Here is a 12,120-nt window from a genome sequence, read left to right on the forward strand (position 1 = left end):
CAACTCTACTGGTCACCCTGATCACTTTGGTATATATAACCCTATATCTGGTTCGGAAATAACAAAATATTGGCAATGGATTTATATCAGCGGAAGTATTAATGGAAATTGCTGAAAATTGTTTATGTTGCAAGATATTCCCATCAATACATTGTATAAAAAAGTAGATTTTTGTGTCCCTTTGTATGCTTAAATCTTTAAAACTACCCAACAGATTTTGATGGGGTTTGTATTAACAGATAGAGTGATTGAAGAGGAAGGGGAATATGTATGTATAATAACATCCATGAAATAATGGAGAAATACTGTTAGTTTTGAGTTTTCTAATGTGATATCCTAAATAAATAAGGCTAAACCCTATGAGATTTATCAAAATAATTTACTAAGTATTGTACCCATTGAAAAGGTCTACAGAAAACTCCGCGATGGTATATGTCTATCTCTTATGTATATCCCACAATAATATTTTTTGTCATTTACTTTTTACGACAAACAATGACTAATTTTCGGAGGGGGCGGCGAGAGCGTGCGTTTCTCCCTATAGCACTTTGAATTTAGCAGCCATCGGGCACGTTTATTATCGAAGCTCTCTAGCGAGGAGCATTTAAATGGAAACGATAAAGTATATGCGTTTTATTTCAAACTGATCCTTCCTAAAAAGAATACAATTGCTAAATATTTGGAAAAGTAGAATAGAACTGCATCCAAATATACAGTGCAACGGAGTATAACTGGCTCAGTAATCAGTCTATGAATATTATACCAAGTACATCCCAAAAGACTGACGTCATAGCCAGCCGACTTTTTCGTTTTTCCGCACTTGAAGACCGGTTCATCATGTTCAGTTTGCTATAATGTCTCTCGATTGGACTCCAGTGTGAAATGATGCAGCCGTATTTTTATTGTCACACAGCGACGCAAAAATTCTATTACGATTAAAGAGCACTCAAACACTCCTCAGAGTGAGCAATTCGTTGTTTTTATTAGATTATGAACTTGCGAGGTACCCACTTTGCAGAGAGCTTTCGCCTCTTTAGGGCGACCACTGCCTTCATTGTCCTCGGTGCTCATTTTGCCTCTGTCCAACTTAGCAAATATCTTTTCAAGAGTTGTTCTCCCTGGGGCAGAGGCCAAATTGAACAGTATTTTCCCCCAAAAAAGCAACGCTTTATTAACACACGAAAAACTTTTATGACCCATTTTTTAATAAACTAACACAAGTTGGTTCACAAAAAAGCTATATCTCATTAACTAATGGTTATAATCTAACTAATAGAAATCATATAGATTGTAGTAGTAGTATTACCTATGGGTCACCCAAACTAAAGCGTGAGAGGCTCATCTATTATTAAATAAAATTGAAAAAGATATTTAATTTTTTACTTCACGCATACTACATCAAGAACTACACGCAGGGTATTTTAGGAATATTTTGATTAAGGAAATACTTTTAGCAAGCAATATGGTAATCATTATCCTTCTACATTAATCTTAAAATCTTGCCAATTTCTTTCTTTTGCGCGACCTGGTTGAAACTTTTGGCTCACTGACAAATTAGAGCTGCACACATACATATAAATATAGTTGGCTTGAATTCAGTAGCAAAAAGTGTAAAGCTCATTAAGTTTCATTTGCGCAATCATCTGCTTAATGCTTTAAACATGTTAGCAACTTTTTTGTTCTTATATAATTTTGATAGCTTAATGTGAAAAGCGATATTAAAATTGACGGGATAACATGCGGGGACCCTGATACCTTGTCTATTACACACACTTGCATATGCATTAATTTTTTAAGGTGATCGCATGAATGGCAGCGATAAAGACAGTCGCTTCGGTAAATGATCTCAGCTAATCACTATTTTAATGTCGGAGGAGTTCATCGAAAAGTCTCGGCAAGTAATCTCTTAATGACGCTGAATGGAGTTTGAACGCACCATCATGCTTATAAGACGTTTTTGCCTAACTAATTACATAACATTAGCATGAAGTGATTATTGAGTAGACATTTCATCATGTTTGCCATCAGAATTCCTTAAAATTAGAATAATAGTTGTTTACTTTTATTAATAGCACTTATGTACGTTTTTATACTCTCGCAACAAAGTTGTTAAAGAGAGTATTATAGTTTTGTTCACATAACGGTTGTTTGTAAGTCCTAAAACTAAAAGCGTCAGATATAGGGCTATATATAATAAAGTGATCAGGGTGACGAGTAGAGTTGAAATCCGGATGTCCGTCTGTCCGTCCGTCCGTGCAAGCTGTAACTTGAGTAAAAATTGAGATATCATGATGAAACTTGGTACACGTATTTATTGGCTGCATAAGAAGGTTAAGTTCGAAGATGGGCGAAATCGGCCCACTGCCACGCCCACAAAATGGTGGAAACCGAAAACCTATAAAGTGTCATAACTAAGCCATAAATAAAGATATTAAAATGAAATTTGGCACAACGGATCGCATTAGGGAGGGGCATATTTGGACGTAATTTTTTTGGAAAAGTGGAGTGGCCCCGCCCCCTACTAACTTTCTGTCTCTTATACACATCTCTTCAGGCATTTTCATATACAGCTCAAAAATGGAAGAAATCGGATAATAACCACGCCCACCTCCCATACAAAGGTTATGTTGAAAATCACTAAAAGTGCGTTAACCGAKTAACAWAAAACGTCAGAAACACTAAATTTTACGGAAGAAATGTCAGAAGGAAGCTGCATCAAGGCTTTTTTTTTTTAAATTGAAAATGGGCGTGGCGTCGCCCACTTATGGACCAAAAACCATATCTCAGGAAGTACTCTACCGATTTCAATAAAATTCGGTATATAATATTTTCTTAACACCCTGATGACATGTACCAAATATGGGTGAAATGCGAGAGTAAAAAATGTTCGGTGACACCCGAACTTAGCCCTTCCTTACTTGTTTACAATAAATTAAGCCTAATTTATTGCGCACTGGAATCATTCCTGCAACATGAATATTTAATATCTGGCATTCCAAAAGCAACGCAATATATTTATTTATATGCGAATATTACACACATAAGTATGTACATATGTATTGAATTTTAATTAAAGTCAAGTATACCAAAATATCGCTTACAACTCTGCCAGTATATGCTTCAAAAGCAAATAGACTCTAAAAAAAATTATTCGCATTCAATTATTTTTATACCCTTGCAACATATTGCTACGAGGATAGTAGTTTTTTCACCTAACGGTTTTACGTCATTTTGGAGCAGGGTATCGCGGGAGCAGAGCGCAGCTGTGGTCTAAAAATCTTGAAAAAGTGAGTGTGGCTCTGCCCTCTGTTAGGTATAATGTACATATCTTCTGAACCAGCTTAGATTCATTAAAGGCATTCGCTCACGACAAACAACTTTAGAACACCTATCGCCACTGTAAAAGCCATGTATACTTCTCACATAATACAATTTTAAGTTCCATTTTATTCTTTCGCTTTCCAGTACACAAATGAAGAAGAAATTATTAAATATTTGCTCCAATAATTTTAAAGAATTCCAATTTTCGACAAAAAATTGTGCAAATTCGACGAAACCTTTTCAAGCTAGGTACCGAATATGTGGATCTCAGATCCGATTTTTGACCGAAAATATCGGTCAACGTATGGTAGATACAATAGAAATTCAGAGAGAATCATCTCCGGACAATAGTAACTCTGTGTATCAAAAATGTGTTGAATCGGATCAATACTTCCTGAGAGCTTATACTCGTATACCTCATGTAAAGATTTTCGATTTTCCGGGTAACTTTATAGTGCATATATGATATTCGCTAATATTTGACTTATCTTAATGGGAATTACAGAGGGTGTTTTACTCATAACAGCGTGTCTTTGTGCCTTAAATATAAACAATTTTCCAAAAACTTCACCTAGCCCTCATATAACTAATATCAGGATTTTCGAACATCCAGCTGACTTTACTATATATGATTGGTGTTTGGTCTATGTGAGGGTAACATTTTTTTAGTACGTGGCATGTTAATAGTATGTGTTACTGGCAAAAACACATAAAATCAGGTCAGTACTACCCTCAACTGCCACATATACCTGACAGAGTTCCCGCAGCTTTGAGTACAAAATGTTGCAAGGGTATAAAATACCCTTTGGTTGCACCCAAACTTACCCCTTTCTTACTTGTTATTATTCGTTTTCTATTTTATTTGCCAACTGTTGTTTATGTTTTCAAAATATTTAATGAATATTCATGACTAAATATATACATATGTACATGATAGGTTGTCAAAAAAGTCTTGCGGTATTTTTATTGAATTTTCAATTGTTCATAAAATTTTCAATTCACCGATTTTATCGCAATTTTCGACGACAGGCCTTCCAGAGCGTGGCGCATCTTCGACCACCTCTACACCAGAACGAAAACGTTGAAACCATCGTTGTGCGGTGGAAATGGAAACTGTACTGCATAAATTTTATTGGCGGCTTGAGATGCATTTTGCCTTTATCGTAGTAGTACTGTAAAGTATGCTGTATTTTCTCTTTATTTTGCTCCATGTCGGCGACGCTATAACCACGAACGACTTAAATGAAACGACCACCAATCAAACACGTGTTAGCGCGTGAAATGAGCTTTCAAAAAAGGTATAGCATGACCCGATGCGACGAATAAAACTAGAACTATGCGCTCTCAGCGCCAACTAGCGGAAATACCGCAAGACTTTTTTTGACAACCTAAGATATTCTCAAATTGTGATGAATTTAGCTTCGCAATCCTCTGAGAATCGCAAAAAACATTTATTGTTTATATTAATAAAAATAACTTTAATAAAGAATTTCATTTAAAATAGCATGTGACAAAATATTTGATGAGCTTCTTTAGTTACATACGAATTGTACATGAAGAGTTAAATTTATAGCTATTTCATCGTGGAAAATGACATCTCTTGAATTTATGCGGGTGCCAGCTGCTAATATAGTAGCACTTGTCATAAATCAATTTTTGAAACTCATCCCCTTGAATGCCGATTATTACTTAACATTTTCATTAACGGTATGTATTTGCGTACACATTCAGCGTGAAATAGCGTGTTTTCATAATTTCTAATTAGTTACATTTATTTTTATATTTATATAAGGGTATATTGAGCTATTAAACAGACGGTTTGGTCAGAGAGGAGGTTAAATGATTTTTAAAGTAATTAGGTTCATATGCTCATCCGAACACTAATTGGAATTTAGGGTAAGAGGCTTCACTTATTCCATAATTAGTAATCAAATGATATATACAAACTCAAATTATACTTTGATTATAATTATAAATTAAGGATAAAAATGTAACGAAAAATACTTTTAAAGGCGCGTGTACAGGGTTGGTCCGGAAAGTAATAGGATTGATTTTCCTTCGCAGCGACTGCACTTCGGAGCGTGCGCGCACCGACTAGATTCGGTAGAGAGAGTTGCTAGCTAAAGATGCGATTAAATTCTGTGTACAACTTGGTAAATCTGCGACAGAGACGTTTAATATGATCAAGTGGGCTTACCCAGATGTTGCTTTAGCAAGAAGTGGTGTGTTTCGGTGGCACGAGGCCTTTTTGGAGGGCCGGAAAAAAGTCGCTGATGAAGAGCACGGGAGACCTGCGACTTTGACAAACACCGACAATGTGACTCCCTGTGTGCAAAGTTTTGAGCTCACTCGACTATTCGTTTAATTGGCCAGATGTTAAGCTTATCAAAATCTGTGGTTCATGACATTGTGACGGCGCACTTGAACATGCACAAGGTGTGCGCGAAGATGGTTCCAAAAGTGCTCACTGACGACCAGAAATTGCGGTGAGTGGAAGTGTGCCAAGAAAATTTGAACATGTGTGAAAGTGACCTCCAATTTTTGAATAACGTAATCACAGGTGACGAATCATGGATCTTTGAGTATGATCCCGAGACAAAGGCAAGCATTTTGAGACGACAGAGGGTACCATGCACCACGGCTTTCAAGCCTATTCCGGAGAATGGCTTCGACTCAGTCTTATTACGTTCCAGACAAACCCTGTATAAATTTAAAAGCTGTCGTATATTAGTTTGTGAATTATATCATTTTGAGTGAAGCAACTTTTGTTATTGTTAAAATAAAGATGAAAAGGAATTTTGCGTGTCGATAAAATATTGTATTTTGAAGGGAAAAATACAACAAAAACTTGTCCTGGTGGCAACTTTCCGGTCACTTTCCCAGGAAAATCAATTATCAAGAATTGGTATGCTAAGTTTAGAGGTGATGAAATGAAGGTTGTGAAGGCAGTGAACTGTTGTTACCGACGAAATTTCGCAGGACCGTAAAGTGAATCTATCAAAGCGTGGACAGGCAACAGTCGGCTGGCAAGGTTATGGCGTCTGTATTTTAGGATGCGCAGGGAATACTTTTTATTGATAAGCTTTAGAAAGGAAGGACCATCAACCGTGAAATCGCCGAGAAACGGCCGCATTTATAGGAATATAAAGTGTTGTTTCAGCGGGACAATGCATTACTCGTACTCGTATGTCACAAGTCAGTGAAAACGATGCACCGTATTCTCCAGATCTATGCCCCAGCAACTATTCCCTATGCTCAGATCTCAAACGAACCCTTGCTGGGAAAAAAATTTCGTCCAAAAGAGAGGTGATCGCCGAAACTAAGGCCTATTTTAAAGCAAAGGACAAATCGTAAGAAAAATTGGAGAGTCGCTAATCAGTGTATCACCTATGAAAGGGATCATGTTGGATAAAAAAAAAAAACGGATTTCGGTAAAAAAAAATGTGTGTTTACTTTGGTAGGTCTCTTCACTTTTCAATTGCTATTCGATTCAAATAAACATTTCTAGCATTTATGCTGGTGTGTTGAAGTTGCCGCGTCGCTTATCTTTGTGACAAGTCAAAGGATTTCACATTTCTAACCGAACAATTCTTTGTAATCGTGTTTGATAAGTCTGACCTCGGTCGAGTCATAACAGCATGGGACCCTTTTGTGGATTGTGTTGAAGTGTTCAAAGATTTCCAATAGATTCTGTAGTAAATCTCCTAGCACAAAATACTTATAACTTGAATTATCTGAAATTAAAGAGACTAATCGATTTGATGAGTCTTATAAAATTTCTTCCCATCTCCTTGCTCATATCTATTCGAGTGTTTCCCATTTGTTTGGATACATCTTTTGAGCAAGTCTTTCCGGCATTTTCATAATAATTTGAATAGCTTCTCGATGTGGAGACAAATTTAATAACCTCGAGCTAGATATCTATGTTAAAAGAAAGAAAATTTTATATAAGTAAGAATATACTTTATCGCTGTCATATTTGCTTATACCTTACTTGGAAACCAGTTAGGCTTGTTAGTGTTAGAAAAATACGAAGTAATTATTTGCAATAAATTTCGTAAGCTTTCCGCCAATGTAACCTTGGGCCTAAATTGTATTCAAAATTACAATTTATATCTAATATATACTATACTTGAGCTTTATTATTTTGCTCATAAAATCGGCCTTCTTTAATGCATAAACGAACTCTTGATCAACCAGATAGTCACACCTGAGCGCCGCAAATGCCGACAATTCAATGGCTGCATTTAACCTTTTTATCTAGCGTTACCTTCAAAACTGATACGCTTTGAGCATGTGTAGTATGCACACACACATACATATACGCATTTGCACTTGGTATGTGCATGAGCATAAATATCTGGCAGTATGTGTGCAGTAAACCCCTTGTAACTTTTCGGCATTTACGAGTATTAAGTAGCCACATGTTTTAATTTTTCAAGCAGTCAGAAGCTTAGCATGAAATAATTCACCGACCTTCAAAAAGCGAACATACATACAACACAGTTTCATTAAACCTGATAATCGGTTCACGAAACGGAATACAGGTAGTTCCCTAGCATGCAGCAATTTGGGCATGTGTTCGGTGCACACACACTCATAAATATGTGCAGTATGTTGTCGTATTCTTTTGTATGCTTGCAGTTACTAGTCTCGGGGGTATCTCTAGAGCAGCTCTTGAGTTAACATTTATAACTTGATATTGCACCAATTTCGTTTTCCATAAGACACTTTTCATTCTTCTTCTTCCGATAGTTTACTATGTGTACGATTCGTGTTTGTGTTTACACTGGTTGGTGGATTGGTTTAGTGTGTAACTGTAGTTAAAAACTGATCTTGTCATTGGTGCCGAACACCGCCTTGGATGGTCGGAAATTAAGCATTTGCCGCCAGAATGCTGCTAGAGGCACGGAGATCCATTTGTAATTGCCACCTTAATCGCTCAAATCCCGAGCGTAGCTCATTGATAATCATATACAAATACGAGACATGTACACATGTAATAAAGAAAAGAGTGAGGGAAGAAAAACAATTCAAAACTTGTATCTTTTGACACACTTTGCGGCGACCAACAATTAAGAGTGCAACAAACCAAATACCCAAACTGGAAACTTGCTTTCGATTTGCGCTGAGTGGACGGGCCGGCACGCGGTCGGGGCCAGCAAAAAATGGCAAAATGCAAAACCTAAGCTTGAAAACTGTGCTATGGTGTGCTATATGTTCATAGATGTGCATGTTTGCAGCTATGCGGACTACATTAGCAGCAAGAGTATATAATTAAAGACATACAGATATTTGGCCATTGCGTCAAATGGACGGACGAGCCCTAATTGATTGCATAATCAAACAAAGTTTGCTACTTTTACGTAATCGGTAGTGTTAAATAAATCTATTAAGTATTTTTGTATGTGTGTTATGCAACTTTGGTGTGGAAACTAAAGCACTTATGCAATGTTCATGAAGAAAGTAGGATGCTGTTACTCTGCGCTTCCTACTGAAGGTATAGATATTTTTTGACTCTAAGTGAATTTCCAAACGTCCTTGTGCTTATTTTGGTTAACATAAATAGAGCTCAAAATCTGTAAAAATTGAGATTAATTTTCAATATTTTATGCCCCTTGAATTAAAATTTTTTATAGCGCTTGAATTGATTTAATACATTACTATTTAATACGAAGGATGCGGAGGCGCTTCAACGATTCGCAAAAAACGCGAACAATTAAAAATGTATTCCAATATTAATATATATAATAACATTTGATAAACATGTTTGAAATTGAAAAAGTTAGTTAAGGTTCATGAAATTTCCACTCTTTGCCGTGGGAATACCAAAATTATTTAAGATTGTTGAAATTACTTGGGTAGTTATTTTGAAAGTTTCAGACATCTATTAAAACTTTTATACGTTAACAGATGTCCGTCTGTCTGTCGGTGAATACACGAGCTACTTACTCAGTTGTTGAGATATCGATATACAATTTGAGCCGCTCGTGTTATCGGACCACTAGCATATAGCTGCCATATAAATTAAAAGTTTGTATGGAAGAATTATATAAAAATTTGGTATGGGTTATTGTTATTTAGTGCAGTTATTTTTTAAAATCAAGGAATTAAGAAAAGTTGGTAGGGCTGCCCTTTTTACTATGCGGAATATAAGCTGTCAACCCTTTGTTTACAGCAGCTGCATAAGTTGGTACACCTCTGTAGTGCGTTGGAATTTTTACTATGGATAAACAAAACGAACAAAGAATCTGTCTACAATTTTGTATTTTTAAACAAATTTCGTGTGGAATTGCTTCGAATGTTAGAAAAGGTTTACGGTGACTAAGTTTTATAAAAAAACACAAGTCTATGAGCGGTACAAAGCCTTCAAAGGCGGTCGAAAGATCGTTGAAGACTTGCCTCGTTCTGGACGACCTCTTCAACTCATGAAAATATCAAGAAAGTTAATGATATGTTCTATTATGGTTGAAAGAAGTCAGGCAAGTGTTAGAGAGATGACAAGTCAGCGATAAAGCTAAATGTGTTTCAAAAAAAAAAAAAAAAAAAAAAAACGGTTGTAAACGAATTTAAGGCCAAAAACGCAATGAATACAATTGATCAACCATCTTATTCATCAATATGTTTGTAAGTATTAAAATTAACTTTAAATCTTCAAAATATTTAGTTTTCAAAATATCGACCACAATCTGGCGCAAAATGTAAAATGGTCAAACCAATTTTTTAAATAATATAAAATTACTAAATTAACAAAGGCTCAATTATTTTGATTAACAAATCTTTATAGGAGTCGCTGTTGTTTTACCTCACCAATCACGATTGTTTTTACTAATTTGAGATTTATTTGTTTAACAATTTGTATAAAAATATTTCAGATTTTGGTAGAGGAAGGTAAATGAAAATCTAATATATAATGTAATTTTTTTCTCGATATCTTCCAGAAGACCACTCATTTCGCCTTGCTATTTCCTTTTATAAATATGCTAATGTCTGCTTTAGAAAATAATTTGGATGAATTTTTTGTGAAATTGAAAATTCCGACAAAATTTTCAGCTCTTTATTTTCATTTGTATTTCGCCTTGTTTTTGTTGGTACAACCAAAAGAAAATGGCAAAATGCCAAGCGTGTCTTGCTGTTGGCTGAAGCAATTTTTTAATGGGGCAAACCGAAGATTGCGTATTCTCTGTGTTTTCCTTGTATTAGCACACACGGCTGATTGGCTTTCAGTATGACACATCCCAAAGTAACAGTGCAACTATAAACACATGTACATACGTATCTATATATGCAGGTAAATAAACTGTTGTGTACCTGTTTTTCGTAAATTTTTCGAAACAACAGATGCACCTTACAGTCCCACACACATATGCAGTTGCTGAGGAAAGTTTGTATACACTGGTGAGGCCCCTTGTTGAAATACCCATATATTTTACTTACTCTTTACCGCCCAGATATCGGCTGCATTCAATCCGCGCATGTAAAGTTCCAAGTCCTGGGAGCAATTGTTACCAATGGCCTTCTGGATATTGCTCCAATGCTCCGCCACGCTGGATATATCGAAAATGCTCAGCACATCTCTTAGTCGCACCGAGTTTCGCGGGCTCCACTGTGATGCCGTCACCTTGTTCGTCACCATTTCACCAGCTTGCGACTCGGGTAGCTGGAGATTGATTGTACTATGACTGGACATCATTGCGGGCAGCGATGTGTTAGCGGTTTTGGACAAGTTGCCATTACTGATGGCGGCGCCATATTCCGCTACATTCAAGAAAGTCACTAAAATGGCGAGATAAAAGCCAATGTTTGGCTTCAGCGTTACACGTACCAAGGGGGGGTACATTGTGGACGAAATGATAAACAATTATTAAAAAAAAAAAAAAAAAAAAAATCGGTTTTTGATACACACTTCGTTTGGATTTTATTTTGTTTTATTGATTCGTAGTTTGGTTGTACTTATTCGTGACTTGTTGTTATTATTGACTTAGTGCACTTTCAAAAAATATGGAGCAAATTCCTATTAGCACCCACTGCCTTGTTGACATTTTATTAACGCTTTTCACTTAAGCGCTCAACTTTATTTGTGTTTTCTTTTAATATAACCGAATGTAAGCTACATTATCCAAAATGAAATAAATTTATTGAAGGAAATTGCAGTGCGTGAATTAACCGTTACTAAAGAATTCGAAAAACCGTTCAAGTTAGCGATTCATACACTCTACTGTTATCTGTTTTTTTCGTATTCTCTTTTGCCTTCCAATTTCGACTGTTATACTTGCGCTATGAATATTTCTACAAGTGTTTCGTAACTTCAGGCCTCCATAAATGAACAAAACACCAGAGGAGGAACACTTTTACTTTCCTTATTTACGGGCACCGTGCACTATTGTGGTATTTCGGTGTGTTATTTAACGATCAGCGCGCTGAAATTCGTTTTTGGTATGCCGCGACTTGTTTTCTTACTCAGTGAGCGGGCGAGTGTGTAAAGTACGCAAGCGGTGTCGACCGATTTGCGCGATAGCACAAATTCGAATTGCGGCTGCGCGGCGCGGCTTGTTGTAAAAATACATTTACGGCGTTGGACGAAGGTGGCCGAAATGAAGGTTCGTTTAAGTTTCTATTGGCATAGTGAGCTTGCGCGGCGCTCTCGCGATACTTTTTGGCAACGAACTACAGATTTTGGTGAGCGAATATTATTTGTTTTGAGAACCTTCTTCAAGTCGTGCTCTCTCTCTGCAAGATTACATAGGCTTGTTGTTAATACAAATTACTTTTAGCAAGGACGTCACGAGCTAAACGCGT

At 36.4% G+C, this 12,120-nt stretch overlaps 1 protein-coding gene across 1 annotated transcript in view; it reads right to left on the reverse strand.

The window, feature by feature from the left end:
- The window catches only part of LOC108977632 (nose resistant to fluoxetine protein 6), a 35,737-nt gene extending 23,617 nt beyond the window's left edge, over nt 1–12,120 (reverse strand). Inside the window, exon 1 of the mRNA XM_018947400.1 lies at nt 10,759–12,120. Within this exon, the coding sequence (XP_018802945.1) occupies nt 10,759–11,161 (403 nt within the window). The 5' untranslated portion in view covers nt 11,162–12,120. The remainder of the gene's footprint in view (nt 1–10,758) is intronic.

The sequence above is a fragment of the Bactrocera latifrons genome, unplaced genomic scaffold, assembly GCF_001853355.1.
Source record: "Bactrocera latifrons isolate USDA-ARS-PBARC rearing strain unplaced genomic scaffold, ASM185335v1 scaffold_93, whole genome shotgun sequence".
Taxonomy (NCBI): domain Eukaryota; kingdom Metazoa; phylum Arthropoda; class Insecta; order Diptera; family Tephritidae; genus Bactrocera; species Bactrocera latifrons.